This window comes from Streptopelia decaocto, assembly GCF_964273445.1.
Source record: "Streptopelia decaocto genome assembly, chromosome: 1".
Classification (NCBI taxonomy): Eukaryota; Metazoa; Chordata; class Aves; order Columbiformes; family Columbidae; genus Streptopelia; species Streptopelia decaocto.
In genome coordinates, this window is record NC_138663.1 from 208,980,415 (window position 1) to 208,999,826 (window position 19,412).

The 19,412-nt window shown below is 38.1% G+C and overlaps 1 protein-coding gene across 12 annotated transcripts in view; it reads right to left on the reverse strand.

Moving 5' to 3' along the window:
• Positions 1 to 19,412, reverse strand: part of EMSY (EMSY transcriptional repressor, BRCA2 interacting) — a 40,661-nt gene that overhangs the window by 5,826 nt on the left and 15,423 nt on the right. For 7 of the 12 annotated variants that reach the window (XM_082074186.1, XM_082074192.1, XM_082074185.1 and 4 more), the window contains 11 exons: positions 16,380 to 16,650; positions 14,127 to 14,435; positions 11,994 to 12,143; positions 10,327 to 10,500; positions 7,922 to 8,058; positions 6,325 to 6,498; positions 5,223 to 5,421; positions 3,932 to 4,096; positions 3,523 to 3,681; positions 2,178 to 2,237; positions 1,007 to 1,161 (listed from right to left, as the gene is read on the reverse strand). In XM_082074186.1, coding sequence (XP_081930312.1) covers positions 1,007 to 1,161; positions 2,178 to 2,237; positions 3,523 to 3,681; positions 3,932 to 4,096; positions 5,223 to 5,421; positions 6,325 to 6,498; positions 7,922 to 8,058; positions 10,327 to 10,500; positions 11,994 to 12,143; positions 14,127 to 14,435; positions 16,380 to 16,650 — 1,953 coding nt within the window. The remainder of the gene's footprint in view (positions 1 to 1,006; positions 1,162 to 2,177; positions 2,238 to 3,522; positions 3,682 to 3,931; positions 4,097 to 5,222; positions 5,422 to 6,324; positions 6,499 to 7,921; positions 8,059 to 10,326; positions 10,501 to 11,993; positions 12,144 to 14,126; positions 14,436 to 16,379; positions 16,651 to 19,412) is intronic. The other 5 variants (XM_082074187.1, XM_082074191.1, XM_082074193.1 and 2 more) reach the window with 5 other exon arrangements.

The window sequence follows — 19,412 nt, forward strand, 5'->3', positions numbered from 1 at the left end:
TGAAGCAGCGGGGATTAGCAGGTGGTTGAACAGTAGCTCCTCATTAAAGTGAGGCTCTCTCCACAATAAATTTTTATTCTTTCCTTTTGAGAGCCTAATCATCTCCATGGCTCCTCCTGCAGCCCCTCATATACCTACAGTCCACCTTATCTCAGCAGAGATCCTCTCTTCTTCCTTCCTTTCTTCCTCAAATTATCATTGAAATTTTTCTTGGGCACTGCACATTGTTTCATTTTTTTGAGGGGTTTAAGGGAGCAAGATATCTACAATACTATGCTTTGTATACCACAGCATACATGTATTAATAAATGGCCTTAGCAAGATGAAGCAGCCTATTCAAACACCTGTGAAAATACACTATGAAGTGGGTTTATAACCCAAACGCAGTATTGTTCTGGTCTACAGCAAAGTTCCTAGAAGTTAAAGCACTGCAGAGCTGAGCAGTTCTTGAACAAAGGCATTGGAGTGGCTTCAGTGAGATTTCACCACAATCTACACTTTATTTGAAGTGTTTGGGATCCTTGTGGTACTGGTCTAAATATTATTTTACTTTTTGATTGAGAAGTTTGCTTATTCATCGACTAAAGCCTTCAAGTGAAAAAGACACTGTGTGCTCTGTGTACTGACCAGATTCTGCTTCATTCCTCTTCCCCCCCCACTAACATCAAGATAATATAAATAGCCTAAGCCCCTGCAATACAACATATAGAAAAAAAGCAGTTTGTCGCTGTTGAAGAGGTAATAAACAGACAGGAAGAACTCATCTAGGAAGCACTGTTAATACATTTCACTTAACAGTCTCAAATAATCTCACTAACTGCTTCACCTTTTATCCCACCACCCTCACCATCAAAACATGCAATATTAAAATTATTAATTGACCCTTACACTTCGCATTTTCAGTGGCAGCAACATGACATATCCATTGAGAAGCAGCGTTGGTCCTATATAATTAATTTAACCTACTGCTATTTCTATAGAGTGTTGGGAAAAGAAAGGGTACAACCTGCTGCATGATATGGGTAATCGCGCCCGTGGAGGATGCGGGGATGGATTTCACCACGACAGAAGTCTGCGTTGCTGTCTGCGACTGAGCCACGTGCTGGAGCAGAGTCCTCTGGGGCTGGGACGATTGCTGGTGGGGCTGGGACCGATGACTGACTGAAATTAAAGAGGTCACTGGCACTTCTCCACAACTAACTGCAGTGATTTCAGCTATTGGCTTTGCATTTAAGCTTCAACTGAAAGCATATGTGAGCGAAATTAAAGATCTGAGCATGAAATAATTATTTTACTGCAGGTTAGCTTCAACCTTAAAGCACAGATCTATTCTGAGAAGCCTCTTGAAATAGTAACTCAGGGGTTTTGCTTTTGTCTCCACTTCCTAAGTAATCATGCTTGGTTCAAACCTCCTCTGGCCTCTCTTTGCAAGTAGAATTTATACCTGATTTTCAGTTGGATTCTTTATACACCACCAGCACAGCACAAGTTATTCTGTGGTTTTTACACTGCTAAAAGGACCTGTACAATTGACTGCAATTAAGAACAGCAAGGCTTGCTCACTGAATTTCTACCATTGATGAACTGCAAGACATGCTCTCCAGAGCATAGGCTAAATTTGAAAGATTAGCAATTAGGAAACATTCAGCTATTATGAAAACAAGTGAGGTTGATCAGAAACCACAGAGCAAAAATTGGGAGACCTTTTCATGCATCTATGTCACTTTTTAGAATAGATCCAACATGATTTATGGAGCTACCGGGATGGTTGTGTAATTAAATAGTGGATTGACAGAGAAATGATCTGCTGAGAAAAAAACCACACAAACCCTTCTATATTGCAATCACTTATAAGACATTGATCAAATTATTTCCATATCAGTATGGACAGGCATAAAGTATTTGCCTTAATTAACCCTTTAGTGACAAAATAATAACTGAAAGAGAACAAGCAACATTAAGCCATGTTACAGCTGAACTTTAAAGTTTCTATTGGCCTTCCTGAAAGTTAAAATAAAGGTCATATTTTCAATTAATATTATAATTTTACTTTCCCACTCCAAGAAAGGAGTTGGATTATATCAATACTGGCCTGCACGCTGAGCCAGATCCATTGTGGAGATGCCCCAAAAGTTCCTGCACAATTCAAAAGTTCATTTAAAATTAAAGTTTCTAACCTATATGGTTGTGTAGATATTCTTCCGAATGTGAACCAATACAGTGTTGTCTTCCTGAGTCTGCAGACAGACAAAAAACGGTGACACTAAGATGTGTGAACCACTCCCTTCATCTCACGAGGAAGCAAACGTTGAATCCCAGCTCCCACAAAGATTAAAATGTGCTTAATCCTTTGGTCCAGGCTCACACAGGAGATTTCACAACAGATTATACTGTTTATTATCTTACTAACCGGTAGACTCCTGTGTAGCAGCTCAAGTTTTATAGAAGTTCCAGTATTTCAAACAGTAATCACAAGGAATTCTCAAACTTTTGTACTTTGTATAGCTTCATAAAATTACTTAATATACAAAGATACTGAGTTTAATTTCCACTTTTCCCAGCAAGACCCAGCAAAAACTGGAATCTTGAACAGAAGCACAATGCACAGCACCTGTGTCAGTGAAGATAACTGACTGTTAGTCGGATCACTTTAACACTACTTGTTGTACTTCTGAGCTTGTTTTAAAAGAGATCCAAGGGAACATGACTCAAACATTCCAAATTGAAGCCGGGCACAGTAATTGTTATTTAAAAGAATAACAGTAACATCCCCCCAGCTCCAATTTCACACAACTTAAAGTAAAACCATACAAAGGATGGAAGCAAGGAGGTACAGAGCAGCAAAAGGAAAAATATCAGTTCAGATGTTTAACACTAGAAACTCCAGAGTTAGATATATACTGACAAAATTTAATATAATTGAGTTTTATTCCTTTTTTTCAATGAAGATTTTCAACACACTTTTGTTTTCATCTTCCAAGTAGAGCAGGGAGATCGATAATGCAGACTTAAGAAATTAAAATAGAAAATGGGTAATTTTATCCTCTCATGTATGTATAGGAAGTGGCTCACACCCAGTGATCTGGGGTAGCAGGGTACATCAGACACATGATATAATTAAGAGCTGATTAGTGGAAGCAAGTCAAGGACTTCTATACAACAGGACATCCAGATAGGAGGAGTCAAGTTTATAAAAAGTTAAGAGCTGAATCCCCAAAATAATTCGAATTTGAATGATTTATTTGTTTAAAGAGTGCAAATTTAACAGTTCAAAGCCTTCCAGCAAACGAAGAAGCTGTGGACTATGTTAGCATGCTAAATGCACACCCGGCTTTAAAAGTCACTTAGTCCTGGTAAGGAAGTAACATTTTGCAAATATGGATTAAACAAACTCAAAAGTCTGACTCCTCTAGATAGAAAAGATGCGTTTCCTCCACAGTAAATTATAGTGAAACACAGCGATGAAAACTCATTGTGAGAAAACTCCAAAATGAATTTTGCAAACCCCCACATCAAACTTACCAGTCGTGATATATTCAGCAACTAATTCTGACTCTACTACAGCAATTGAAGGGCTTTCTGGAGAATGTCTCTTTTCTTGGGTCATCTGGATTGGGACAGCCATTTGGCTCAAGTCAATGGTAGGCTGCCTTGGCTTCGATTCTAACTTTTCCTTCACTGCTTTAGAAGAAAAACATAAAATAAACATCCAAAACATGAACTTCTATTCTTAAAAATACCTCCGATAAAAATGCAAAAGTTTAATTTAATAGTGAACATTATATAATAGATTAAAAACTGTTACAGGATAAGAAAGGAATCAAGTTGATTCAAGGTAGGTGCTTTTTAATTACAAAATTGATTACAAATGGCTGCTTAAGCAAGTAATAAGCTTTGATGTTATTCTAAACAACCACGTGCGTTTTCACACCTGTTGTCTGCTGAAGTTCCAGCAAAGCTTTTATTGTGGAAGTAGCTGACTGAGATTCACTGGATACATCCTGGTAAATTATTGTCGGGCTTGTGTCCACAGCAATTTCGTGTTCTGACCAATCTTGACTTCTTGAAGCAATCACATGGACGACAGGCTGAGAATCTGTTTGCAAAAAGAATAAAGGCACATTGAGTCATCATAGAACCATTCTGGGATGAACCATCAGCATTTTAAGCATTGCTAAGGATGTATACTCTCATTCTGCAATACTTTTTTATTACAAGTGGTTCTTGAAGTAAAACACTGCTGATATTATGAGCAGTTTCCACCAGCAAAAAAGATTCTATATTTCAGTTGCTTATAAAGGCTTTGGTTTGAACAACCGAAGTTCAGCAGGTTTCTTTCTACAGTGAATTCGCCTCGAATATTAACAGGTTTTAGCAGTTCACGTGATCAACATGTATTCAGTGCTCTGAATTAACAGCTCCTATTTTTTTAAAGTGTGTTGAATCTTAAAAACTTTAAAAAATTTGCTTAAAATAACAGTATAGACTAACAGTTATGGAATAATATAGGCAAGGAGACTGAACGGCACAAAAATAAGTACACATTTCACCAAAAGACATTCCTTTTTTATTTAATGGAGTGATACATTCTATGGTCTCTACTGACTGAAAGTTGGGTGTTACTTATGCCCTATTATTTATTCCCCTCTACCAGGTAAGAGCAGCTGGATCTGTATTAAGGCTTGAAGCCACTGCAGCATCCCCACTGGAACTGCATATCTGATATTTATGTTCTGATGCACACATATGTGCCCATAAAAGGACCGAAATTTATGCTGGTCCCATGACAGCTGTCAGTCATGCACTGGAGAGATGCTTCAATATACTTGGGGAAGAGGGTGGCAGGGCATGGGCTGCCAAGAAAACACAAAAAACAGCTACACCGGCTACCTGTGACTCCCCAAAAAGAAGAAACAGGCTGCAAGCCACAAATACTGTAACAGCAAGCCAGAGCTCAGCAAAAATATATCATCTCTGCTTTTCACACAAGTGGAGGCATAGAGTAAATAGATCATAAAATATACACTGAGCTGTAGGGAAGTGAACAATTAGACTCACTGCTAACGGATTGGGTGAAAACCTGTGTAAAAAGAGATGCAGAAAGTTAACTGTTGGACTTGATCTTGGTCTCTTCCAACCAAAATGATTCTGTGATTCTATATAAAACTATATAAATGATTGGGAGACGGTCCGTTTGTATTTTATGTGACACTAATACACACCTTGGGAGCTCTGGGAGGACTCTGTAGAAGAAGAGCTGCTCTCGGTGTAGGTTTGCGGTTCTTCTTTCACTTCTGGGAGAGACGAGTTTCCTGTCTCTGCCACCCTTGACGCCTGCTGTAACGTCTCGGTCACCAGCTGCCTGGTTTGTTCACTCACAACTGTTGCTTGAAACGTCACCGGCTTTGGCTTTATGAGAACCTAATTAGAAAGAGAAACCTTGTGTATACTAAGAGCACTCAGGAAAACAGATCTGAACAATCAGAGTACAGGGTGCCACTCAAACAGATCAATGTACAAGACCAACAAAATAACTCACTGAAAACGGCTACCTGTAAATTCTGCAGCTCTGGTCATTAAACCACAAAGCCCGAGTAAATGGCAATGCACAAGAATGTACTTTTCACACCGTAGTTTGGAATACTTAACACAATAAACCACTGAACAGTCATTTTTCAGGGTTGGATACAACTGTGGTGTGACAAGAGAAAGCTACGCAAGTGAGCTGCAACATGCATTGCGCTGATAAGGACAAGCATCTCCCTTCCACAGCCCACAATAAATACTCTTGAACAATCAAGACAGACAAAATATTATATCTGATAAAAGTTTAGCTCTTTTAAACACTAGGTACAACCAGAGAAAAAGCTGAAACTGAAAGTGTCCAGCAATAAGCCAGATTCCCTGTATACAGCCCCACCAGCTATATAAGGTTGCAGGGACAACGTGAACGTACTTTAGCTAGAAAATAACTTCAATAACACCTCAGATTTGATGGACAACCAATGTCCACACTCTGCGTCTTTATTTCCCGCAATCTAGCCATTAGCTGTAAGACTTAAACAGGCATCCAGAGCCATGAACAGGAAGTTTCAGCTCTGTGAAAGGCTTTGTAAATCCTTTTGCTTTGCTCTAGGCCTCCAGAAACAACTAAGAAATGCAAACACGGTGCTCAAAAAAATCAAAATCAAGGCCACCTCAAAGCCTTATTCCCCACAGACATATATTAATCTTGCAACAAATGCGGCAACACAGTGAAAAATTATTTACTTCCCATTAAAATTTAGGGGTACATTCCAAGACAAAAATGGGTCCTCACTGTACCTGCGTTTTCCCTTGCTGACCATAAACAATTTTAGTTGGGATGATTTTGGTGGCTGGCTGGACCGTGGACCCTATTCCTTTTGGCTGTGTAACAATCATTTTTGTGATGGGTCTTGTGGCAGTGATGATAGCAGGTTTTGCTCCTGCTGGCACTGCCTGAATAGTTTTCTCCCCCTGTAGAGAAGTCAAAATTTACAGGTTAACTTAGTGAAATTCTTCAGAGAGACCCACTTCTCTAAAAAAATACACAGTTACAGGTGAATGTGTGTACCATGAGATCAACCTGCTGCTGCTGCAACTAGACTTGATACAAAAAACAACGACCATGAATAAAAACCCCTACGGTTTTGAATGCAAAAGCTACCAAAATCCCCTTTTCCATTACTTTACCTTTTGAGCAGCTCTGAAGAGGTGAACAAAAAGAATTAACTAAAAGATGCTGACAGGTTTTTTGAAGCTGCTTCAAAGACTTCACGTAAGCTGGAACTCTCCTCAAATCCTTCTCAAATGTTTTATAAAACCTCTTATTTCTATTAACACTAACTTGGGCAAGACATCTACAAAACTTCAACTGATATTCTAAAAAGAAGCTATTTAAATATAGTTCTTTGTATTATCCTCATGACCAAGATATTAATTTCATATGGTCATATTACATCTGACTTTGAAACAGTGCGGACAAATTATTAGACTCCTGCTCGCTTAAGAAGAGCAAAGGCATTAAGCATGGGGGATTTTTTAGCTCTGCACAGTAACAAACCAGACAAGGAACAACACTGGCTGCCAGTTCTCCCAGTATTTCTACTAATTTCCATCAAGTAGCTGGAAAACCCAAGAACCATACTTGTTTCAGAAATATCAGCACATTCTGGTGGTTCCTAATGTGTAACATCACAAGATTTCCACTTGTGTGAAAACAGAGCTTTCAGTTTTGTAAATTAAGAAAGTTCAAAATCTTTAAAAAAAGCCCAAACCTAAAATGTTTACACAAATTCCAACTCCTTACTTAGCTATTTAAGTAGATTTTTAAAGATGATTAATGGATTAAATGTCACAGTTCTATCTAGGAACATAAAGCACATTCATCATTTTTAGTTACTGGCACTTATAGGTAAACCCAGTTGAAACTGGAAACTTGATTTTGTTCTTAGCACACATCAGGTTATCCAGAAAATAATTCAACACTACACAATACCCAGGTACAGGATGTTACAGTGTTACACACCACAGGAACTGAAAGGTGGTATCTTTTCTTTCAAAAGATAAATGGTTGGAGATTGGAGTTTATAAAATGACACTGTGGTTCTCACTAGAGCACCAACAGGGTAAGAATCTATTAATTTTCTTCTACTTAAACCCTTTGGGAATGCAAAATCATTAATCATGCAAAAAATTCAAGCTCAAAAGTTATTTTCCTTTAACTTTGAGAATATTCCCAGTTGCTTTAAGTATCTTTCATATCCTGCAAAACATCCCTGACATTAATGCGTGCTCTGTTAAGGAGCTCATGCACAATTTGCTTTTAATCAGGACTTTAGCAAAACAAATGAAGCAGCCAGCGCACGCTATCGGTTTGAGACTTGAAACTCTTACTTACCCCAGCATTCAACAGCGTTGTGACAACGTTTTTGCCTGGAAGCCCTTGAATTGTAGTTCCTTTTCCAGTTGTTTTTTGCACGACGATCACATTGGGTTTGGACGTCATTGGAATTGTAGTGATTTTGGTTGTAGTTCCTAAATTTTTGTGGGAAAAGAAGTAATGTGCGGTTTATCACATGTACATTTCCTTCTACGGTGGGAGCTGGTGAGATATATACAAATCATTGTATTGAAATCTGACAGCATAAAGAAAAAGGGCAGTATCTGGAATGGGAATTTATGTCACCCAACCCAACGTATAAAGATTAGATGCCCACTCTACAAATCTTTCACCTACAGTAAAAACAGGCATGTAATTGTTCTATATTACGACAGTCAACTCCTTTTTGCAAATTATAGAGCAGACTAATACAGCTTTCTCAGGCTAATATGTTTAATTTTTTAAAGACTAGAAGTAAGTGGGATAAGGACACCACTAACACTCAACTCAGCGTCCTATTTGCACAGACAATATTCTTCTACAGATCACCTCTGTAAAAGAATCTACGTACCAAGAATCTACCTCTGGTCAGGAGAAATACCATCTCTTTCTGGCATGGAATTGTTGTGATACAAGTGACGAGTAGTGGATTGAAAGAAGGAAAAAATACGCTATTGCTTTAAAATCAGTTCTTGAAAGTTGAGTTCGTAAGTACAGGGATTCTTGTTTTCTTTTTTGAAGAGCTCTGTGGGTTATTTCTGTTCCTCTCCCAATATTTAATTAGCTCCATTCCCCATATCAGGTTTTTATTCACCTGCAGTGACAGGTAATTCTCATCAGCCCTTCACAATCTACAAGAGTACATAGCGATATGCAAGTCACCAGTGTTATCAGACTGTAAATTAATATCTACTCGGACAGCTTTTTAATCACACATTCCATTTTCTCCTTGAAGAAAATACCGCTCAGTTGGCAGAGCTGCAAACTCAACAATTCCCCTCACTACCTTCTACCCAATTAGTTATGCCTGCAGATACTCCACTACATATTTCAGAGTAATAATTCCAATCGTGGGAATGGGAAGACACACTGAGATTATGATTTTCTTAATTCTCATGTAACCTCATCTGGGTGTTCCTGCTCCGGCAGGGGGATTGGACTGGATGATCTTTCGAGGTTCCTTCCAATCCCTGACATTGTGTGATTCTGTGTGAAGCATCTAGATTACTAGAATACTGCTTTCCTAGCAAAAAAAACCCAAACCAAAGCAAACAAAAACCCAACCCAAAAATCAACCAAAAAGCCCCCGCCACGAAACAATAACCAAAAAAACCAGACATCCTTTCCAAACCTGTGTTGTTTCAATACAATCGCTATTCAAGACCAGCCAAGGGTTTCCCTGCATTAGCTGGTGCTCAGGAGAACAGTATTTGCATTTGAGTATAAACTCACTAATAGATCTAGAAATCTTAACAAGTAGTCATACCCACAACAGCCTAAAAAGAGAGTTACTCATTCCCAAAGAAGCAACTTATCAATCCAAAACATCATTTTGGAGAAATTAGCACCTGAAAAATTGCAGGACCTCTACCAGACTACACTGGGTCGTTCCCAGTGACAGGAACTGGCTGGTACTACATCGAGCCTTTGCTAAGCCCCAACAGTGGGACCTCTAAGTAATTTAAAGATATTCCTAGACATGAAAAACAGATCCTGCCAGACATCTGCTTGGAAATGCCGCAGACCTTCTCTGCATTAGCGCTGGTAAAGTTCAAAACAGATATTAAAATTGTGACTGGTGCGAGAATGCTTGGTCCCAGTCCTAAAAAGACCCTGTTTAAATGCTAACAGAGAGCACTGAGGCTTGGCAGCAGACTAACATAAAGCAGCAGGTTCTGCTTGAGGCTGGGAGGAAAAGCTTGACTTAGAACATGGGGTAAGGGAAAGACCGGCTGACACTCATAAAAGAAGAACAGGGTAAGGTGGGGACTGCATAGCTGAATTTAACATACACGGTTCGTTTTTATTCTGATTCTTTGGACGTATTGTGGCATAGAAAAAAAAAAAAACAGCATCCAGATTACAGAATGCTTTAAACTAAGGCTAAAAGATTTTCCTATCTTTCAGCCCTCTAACACAGGAAAATACAGCAGTTCTCCTTCTCCACATTTCTTTTTTCCTCCCAGGCTTCCCTCACATTAGATGCTTCCTTCTTAGACACAAGAATTACTGCAATTCTTAAGAACACCTCACCTCCATAACTTCTACCTGTTATTCTCTTCTTCATCCTCAGCTATTTTTCTTCTGAATTATCTTCTCCAATAAAGGTCCCAGTAACTACTTGAGCAACCCACAGAAAGGCCCTGAACAACCTAAATTTACTCTTGAAATAAGTCTTCATATCAAAGTGCTCATGTGCCTACCAGAAACAATATTACTGCTGATAATCTTCCCTCCCAGCGTAGCCAGCGACTTTGGTACTACGGTGATGATGCTACCGCTTGTAGTTTTCACGTATGTAGCAGCCCCTGGAGTTCCAGCCATCCGAGCCCCTATAGACGGGCTCACCGTTGGCCGCGTATACGGTGCTTGAGTTCCTGTTTTAAAGACAGAATAAAAAAGTTTGCCGTTAGAACACGATATTTTGTGGAAAAATAAGTTTAGGGGGGAAAAAAAAGGCATTAGATCTTATTCAGAGACCCCACACTGTGATTCATTACCACCTTTTACAATGCTAGTACTTTTTAAACCTGCAGAGCAATATTGAATTATACACCAACATTAAATTAAGAGTTTTCTGAACTACTTTACCAAATGTTCTGTGACTTATGTCCTTGTGCCTAAAATTTTAATTTTCAATAGGTGTTTGGATTCTGCCCATATGTTTGGCCCTTACATTTGATGACACTGCCATAACTAATCCCTTCCTGTCCTGAAAGACACCCCTACTCTCACTTCTCCTACATGATAAGTGGCATTTAGAGTGGTATTTAGACCGGTCGTTGGTACTGTTCTTTATCATTTTACCAACGACCGGTCTAAATACCACTCTAAGACAAAAATTTAATTTATAGTGATAATGCAATTTTGTAGATTCAGCAGCACGAAAGAAACCTCCTGACACAGTATAAATGTTGTTTTTTCCTACTCACTTCTCAGAATGGAAATGGATATGAGTCCATAAAATAAACTTGCTCAAAATAACAATAATAGGAGTTGACAGCTACACGAAGATTGTAATTCCATTCTGCTTGTACGGCTGCAGACAGTGCACTACAGACCTTAATTGCTTAAGACTACAGAGCAAAACGGACTGTTACAACAAGAAAGCCAAGTGTTCAAACCCAAGAGAGCACAACACAGGTTTTCCCGATCAAATGAACTGCAAAACTTCTGGATTTTTTTTTTTTTTTACGTACTTAAGAATGTTTTTGTGAAGCACTTTAAAAAAAATAATATTAGCCATTATTTTATGCTAATATTGCCAATCCATGCTAAAATTCAGAAAGTAAATCAGAAGTTCTCAAAACTAGGATAAAGCTTCCTTTCAAGTCTTCTCCATACAAGTTTACAATCTGAACAGTTGGCATTATTTCTGAATCTTTCATCGGTAACAAAACACAAATACAATTAGATCCCCAGAAAAATAAAATTCAGTTTACTGGCCTTTTCATAAATTTACTGCAAGATTATGAGCAAGTCACATGCCTTTTAAACTCCATATATGTAAAATAGGAAGGATGCTGACCTATCTGCTTGAGGTACCTGAAAAGTTAATGTAAATCATTTAATATAAGGTGCTACGGAAGTGCAAAGTACAAGCTGCAAGGAAATTTTGTTTAAAATAAAACCTAGTGGGGAAGGAACAATCATGTTTTTGTGTCCAAATTCAAAGAGGTTGTAAGAGCAATAAAAGAGCACTCAGTGTAAAAATCCTTATCTACAATAAATATCAACAGGATTGTGGATGTGCTGTTGCGCTCACTGCTTACAAGAGAGAAGTGACTCTTTTTTCTACTCTAATAAACCATGTTTGATCACCTGTGTGTCTGGGTTTACCCTCCCTTCCCTTCTCAGAGCCATAACTTACCAGTGGGAGTAGTGACCAGTTTAGTTGTCATGATAGTCCCATTACTGCTAACCACCATAATAGGTGAATTGCTACTGCTGGGCAAGGTCGCTGTAACTGGTTTGGGAAGGATTTTACTGGGTTGCACCTGTTGAGTGATTATTTTAACACCTAGGAAAGGAGAAAGGTCACTGTTAAAACACAGGCACGAAAAGTTACTTTCTGAAATGCTTTCTCAGACCAAGCTCTAGTGGGCAAGTAGCCTCACAAGGCCCATCTATTCATGATATTGAAAACATATATTTTTTTGTTTGGGTTGGGGTTTTTTGCCTTTTCATTTGTTTGGGGTTGGTTTGTTTGTTTGTTTGTGGGTTTTGTTTTGTTTTGTTTTTTTTGCAAATACCAAGACAATCACCATCTTTGCCTTTCATGTGCCTGTTTCAATTCCTAACTATTCCCACTGAGGCGTGCGATTCCGTTCCATCATTGACTCGTTGCAGTGATTTTTAGCCTTTTCTGGTCCACGATTCCAATAACAGAACGTTTCCCAAGAACCAACAGGTTACAACCAATACTCAATTGGTTCATATACATGAACCATCTAAAAGTGAAACAGTTCCATCAATTTAGTCTGTAAGTTTTAACGTGTCTTAATTAGCCTTGCTGAATTTCATCCTTCTAAATAAATTTTTAAAAACACACTTTTCTGGCAAAAAATATTAGTGTGTGTAAGGAAGCAACTGCCACACTGGCTAGGGAAGGTTGCTTTAAGTAAAGTGCTCTCCTCTTGATCTACTGGTTATCTCAAAGCCACAAAGGAATTGGGCTGAAACAAGCTCTAAGTAGAATCAGCAAGAACAAAGGATGAGGACACCTTAGGACAGCAAGGACTCCGCTCACTCTCTGCCAGATTCACTTCTCAGTTGCAAACCAGGAGATTCAAGTCATCCGTTCAAAAGTATATCCGGGACACCTGCATTTTACATTCCACGATGAGGTAAATGTGTTGCATTGTGTTGGTCAAATGCCATGAAACACCCAGCCTGAATTAATCCCACTTACATTTGTACGCAAATATTTCTAAGGTGAAGAATTTTGTCCACTCAGGATGTAAACTACTTGAAGTTAGAAAACATAAGTTAAAGCCTTTGCATCATCCAGACACAAAACTGAATAAAAGGCAAAGTCTCTGTGAAAACTGATTCACACTTTTCAGAAAGAATAGCTACCACATAGTAGTGACGCTCTAATCGATCAAATTATTTATTCATCTTATTGATCAAATATTATTCAGGGACTGAAGGATGGAGGCCTCATATCTGTCTTCATTAGTGGGTATTTTTTCTTAGGCAACAGTCCTATAATCCAAAAGGTAATTTATTAAAGGACAGGAGTAGGGCTGCTTATTTTTTTCATTCTATGGCCTATTTTAACTCTTTGATCTAAATAGTATGGATATAATTAATTTAACTGGCATGATTAATATATGGACATAAAAATACTTTGCACTTCTATAGCACTTCTTCCTTTAAAATTAAGATAACTTTTCAAGCATGACTTCCTACCACATCGTATGGAGAAAAAGAACGTATTCTATAGCAGAGTAAGGCCAACACAGAAGATTACATGACTTGCCCGAAGTCAACGGAATGAATCAGCGTTACAAAAAGAATCTAGTCCAACTTCCAGTCTCGGATCTAATTGTATTCGTTTTGACAAGTACCTAAAAAGTAGATTTTGATTTCTGGACCCAAGAAAAAGAATTAAAACATGGATTAACTTCTTTTTTCCAGTTGATACAGTTGAAAAGGTCTTGGATCTTCAGAAAACCGGTGTCCTCCAGGTTGCCAATCACATTACTTTTGAAGATATTTACATACCTTTCAATCTCTAAAGATAAAACATTTAGTCCTAAAGCATGGTCTGCGTACCTGAGCCAGACAAGAAAAGTGACAGAACCAAATTCTTCAATTATTGTTAGATGAGAACATTACGACATCCTTCACTATTTACTTATATCCATATTTAATGCCACATCCTCTAGTCAAGTCATTATGCCTTAACAACAGGACACTTTGGGACAGAATTCTGCCAAACTTCCTTGAGTTTGGACCTCACCAATCAGCAATATGACCCGAGATTAACTCCAACTACCTGATTCCTGTTTGATCTGAATGGTGGGCTTGATGCCAGGAGGCAACTGAGATTGTTGTGGCTGCTGTTGAGCTACAGATGACGGCACCAACTGTTGTTGCTGCTGTTGCTGCTGCTGTTGTTGTTGCTGCTGCTGCTGCTGTTGTTGTTGTTGCTGCTGTTGAACCTGTTGTATTTGGTGCAGCTGCTGTTTGGGGGACTGCTGATGCTGTTTGGGAAACTGTGCTAAGATCTGAGTTGGATTCCCAACCAAACCTTTGGGGGAAGGTAGTCTGGTAGAGGCAACTTTAATTGCCGATGTAGACACACCTGTGAAAGAGTAAATGGTTTAAGATGGAGTGGTGCAACTCGGAAGGAAAACATTACCATTTCTAAAATAATTTTACATTTAAACTGTCTTTACTAGTAATAAAAACCATAGATATACGTAAGTAAAAGAAGCTCCCACATAGCAGAAGTGCTCTGTTCAGAGGCAACGGACTTTTATACAGATTTTCTATGTGGCAGCAGAACAGCAGTTAATGGAAAGACCACAATCGCAAGTCTACTTTCTGCACCTTTGGTAGTATAAACAAACTACAAATATTTCCAAAGCCTGACCTTTAAGCTTCAAGAAAGCAAAATATTGTAGTGAAAAGCCTAATTAGAAAAAGTCAGAGATACGAGGATGATAAATATCAAACCAACCAACATTAGAAGGGAGTATCTGCTACTAAGCGCAACGCTATTTTAAACTAACGAATCAGGCAATAGTATATAATTTAGAAAACTGTGAAACACAGGTTTTTTGTGCTGATAGGTTTAAGTGATTGTACAAGTAATAAAGTGATTAAAGCAAGTTTGCAGTAAGATGAAAAGACAAAGTTCCCAAATAAATCCCAATCTGTCATTCTCTTATATAGTTGTTGCAACATTTCCAGCAAAATTTGGCTTCATCTATAATTCTAAAGTGCACATCCTTAAGCATCAAAAGTAAAATATAAAGCCCATGTCTTATGAAGGCACTTTTTAACCAAGTCCCAGCTGTAGTGGAAAATGGCAAGAAAATCTCCCTTCTTATTTCTCTACATTTACAGATGGCAGTGACAATGACAGAAATCATAATAAACTACTATTCTAGCAACCTAAATAAGCAATCCTTTTCTCACTGCATCATCTAAGATGGTTTCTCCATTTCCTTGGTCGGCTGTTTTCATTCATGAATTTAACCTCCACGTAAGAAGCAATGATCAGTTTATGTCACAAAACATTTCACCAGCATCTTCTGCAATGACACTTATAGCCGTGAAAAAAACTGTTAGAGATATTCCACCTAAAGTATTTTATAGTTTCTTCTGTGATCAAATCCAACTAAAAATCCACAACATGAAATTGTGCTGTAAGCCCTTCTGCTCTGTAGAGCAACATCTTCAGGATCTGATTAACAGAAGCAATATGGAAGTCAAAACACCTCCTCAGCCTTCATGTGGTTGACCTTTGTGGAATGGAGCAAGATGGAAAATATGGACCAGGAAAAATTGCCATTTGATATTTGTTATTGTCAGGCACAGTATTTTTCCAGTGCTGGTCACTGAAGCCCTTTCATTCATCCGCATCTTCCCTTCCAAATGTTGCCTGTGGCTGTGGAGCTGAATCAGTCAAGTTGGCACACACAGTGGGAATTAAAGATCAGAAACCTAGGAATCTTAATCCAGGCCCACTCAGGTCTTAATTTTTAAGGACCTGGAAAAGGACACACTAAAAAAATGCAAATAAAAAGGTGTAAACAGTTCTCTACCTTTCAGAATTGTCATCGAGATTAGTTACCACTAGAAATATGCTAAAGAATGGGTATGTCAAGCATAAGTTGTATTTTTATGTTGACTTTGCATGTTTTTGTAAATCAGGCTTTAAGAGAAGCAACCATCTTCAAATATTGGAAATGTTCCTTTTTCACACATCAGACAGAGTTGTTAAAGCCAGTCATTTTGAGGCTATAGTGTTTTAACGCTGCAAGTAAGATCTTGTTAAAATAAAAAGCTATGCCACACAGTCTCAGCACATTCTCTTCAAGAAGAGGATGTCCATGTTTGTTGAAGAGGGAAAGAGTTCAACAAGAACTTTTGTGGAGTATCTTGGATTAGTTCTGTCACCTCTTCCACATCTCCTGCACTTGATACTCATCATACGTAAATATAAAGTGCATTTTCCTCTACACTATTCTCAAAATAAAGCCCGGTTCATCAGTGAAATAATACAATATTATGGCCATACCTTGTGCTACTGTTGACATAACCACGGATGGCGTTGATGATACCACAGCAGTCACAGCAACAGTATTTGCAGTACAAGAGGCAGTAGAACAGCTACTACTGCTGCTGCTGACCAAAGAGGACTGAGCAGCCGTGATAACCACCGGTTGCTTTTGAGTAGTTGAGGCAATGACTGACGTTGGGACAAGTTTCGTAACTGCTGCATAGTTGTGGGACTTTGAAAGGATGTTGGGTACAAAAGTTGAGCTTGGAGAGGTGGTTACTATTATCACCTGAAAGAAGAAAAAGAACAAGGAATTCATTTGTTCTTCGCATTTATTTAAAGGCATGAAATTGCAGTAATATATCTGTCTGAGTGTATTTAGTTTTAAGGATACATTTTTATTAAGACCATCTAAGAGTGTCTCATTCACATTTCCTAGAAACAACAAATTTCAAATAGTTTGAAGAAGTGCTGATAAACATTTTGTTAGAAACCCTTCCCTTAGAAGGGCTGCTTTTTTTCTTTTGAGTAAAACAATTACTATCTAATTAAAGTAGAATTATTTCCTGTCTGAAGGCGAACAGACAGGAATGAATTGCTTGGCTTCATTAAACTGGGCCAGGAAGCCTGAAGCCCATTTAAAATGCAACTGAAGGGATTTCAAGGAAGTTTTAAACACCATTCTCCCAAACTGACATGGCAATGAGAAAACAGATTACTTTCTTTTTTTCTCTTTAACAATTAACAAGCAATTGCTGAGTCAGCAATGAGAAATATTTTTGATCCACAAGGCTGCAAACAATCAATATTTCATCTGTGAAAAACCTGGTTTAGGTTGAAAACAATTTCTGCTTTAATTAGTGCTTTCAATAACAAGAAATTCTGTCTCATCTGTCTTAAAACCATTTGTTTAGAGACAATAAACATTACCTTGAGTGCGAGCTGCAATTACACCACCATGAATCTGATTTGACATACAAAAGTATAGAATTCACTATAACATTGGACAAGGTCTGTTCTTATTCAACTGACCCAGAAAATTAAGTATTTCTTAAGTATTGAATATCAAGGCTGTTTAAAGTGATTCCTTTTATTCTGCTTCTACGTGCTTCACTGTACTTACACACAGTTAAAATAGAAACACACAGCACAGAAATACAACATACTTCCAATTTACCATGCAAGAACACAGAGAAATTGTTTTAATAATGCAAGTGCCCCAATAAAAAAAAACTCGTTTATTAAAAACCTTGAAAATAAAAACTTATTAATGATTTGATGTAACAAAAGCAGATAGAAAAAAGATGGTATAGAAAGAGCAAAGAAACCCTGGGTCAGCTCAAACCAAGTCTTACAGTGCTGCCCAAAGACTACTGAAACCTTGCCTGACAAAGAAAAAACATGATAATGGCACCAGAAATACACTTAAGTGACAGATTAAGGAGTAAGAAAGAAGGAGTCTATAATTAAAGAAAAAATATATATAACCACATGGATGGAATAAAAGCAGCAATTTTCACCACCATGGCTGCCTCTCTCTATCCTTTCGCCCCAGTCCTTAGTTTTACGGTCCAAATTATTTAGTTTTTAGCCTTTAATACCTCAATCTGGTGAAACCCAAAATCTTATCACCTCCATCAGCTACAGCAGGGTGACCACAACTGAGCAGTGTCGGAAGGACAAGGTTTCCACATCTGCTGCTCTACCACTTCATTGCATTCTGCAGGGAGAATGTGTCCTCTGCATCTCTCTTATTTTTGCCTTCTGCTCAACCTTGATTTAATTAAACACCTTTCCAAAATTGCTCTTAGGCTACAACCATGCAGATGAGCTGAACACAACACAGCTTGATTCTGCTACGAGAAAAGATCCTACGATGATACGCCTCTGGAGTTTTATCCCATTTCTTAAATAGTCAGTTACAACCAGAAATACTTCCCCCAAGTGTTTGAATTTTAGGGCCAGCTTCATTGCACCTAGGATAATTAATTTAGGAATACAGCCAAATGACAACTTGCAGTTAAAAAAGGCAGATTATTCACATTAAACTTCCTATATAACCCGTAGTGCAACAGGGCAAGTTTAGCATCTCAACTAAGTACAGATATGCAAGATGAATCTGGCGTAACCACAAATCCTGAACACCATTGTTCTTCATTGAAAGACAAGAGATAAAACCATCAGTCCAAGCTTATCACTTAATAACACCTTATTTAATTGTGCGAGGAAAAATAAAAGCTTGTAAAGCATTATAGTCCAACAACGGCTGCTGTCCCGAGACTAAGCAGGTTTGGGTCTCTTTATTTCTTCTTTCAAAGTTAACACAGCAGAACAAAGTTTAGTGATTTTCATGTACGAAGTATATCCTCAGAACAGAATTCTCAGGTAAAAGTTTAAAAGTATAAAAGCTCAAATCACAACAATGACGTTTTTGAGATACTATTTTCTCATATATGTTGAAATGATGTAAGTAACGTCATCATGGGTACCAAAAGTGCATCACATCTTTTACAGCAGAAAGGCTGCCTAATTTAAAAAAAACAACACATAAGTTGCTTTGTTGTTGTTGTTGATTGTAATTGTTAAGGTAAAAACTAATTCCTAACAAACACTGAAATTAGTCCTGTCACCTCTGAGAGGCATTAAATCCCAGTCTCTGAAGAAATAAAAGCATTAATCGCCAGAAGCTTCCCTCACTAGATTCCTTCTGTGTCCTAGACAGAGGACTTGATTATAAGAGAATCCAGAAATTGGAGCTGTGACATTAGTAGTTGTTACGACAAATCTTCCTCCAACCTACTAAAATGTCAAAACAATTCAGAAAGCTGGCATGCAGAAACGACGAATTTCATTCACATCCAACAACTTCACTCACATCCGACAGTGCTTGTTTAATATAGTACACTTCCAATTGGAGTGTAATAAGTCTGCCACTTAATTTAAAAGTACTAAAAGGGTTTTTTCCCCACCAAAATGATATAGTTACATATTTTGGCATACCTAAATCCAGCAAGAGTGCAGTGTGATGAGTTTAGATACAAATGCTACTAC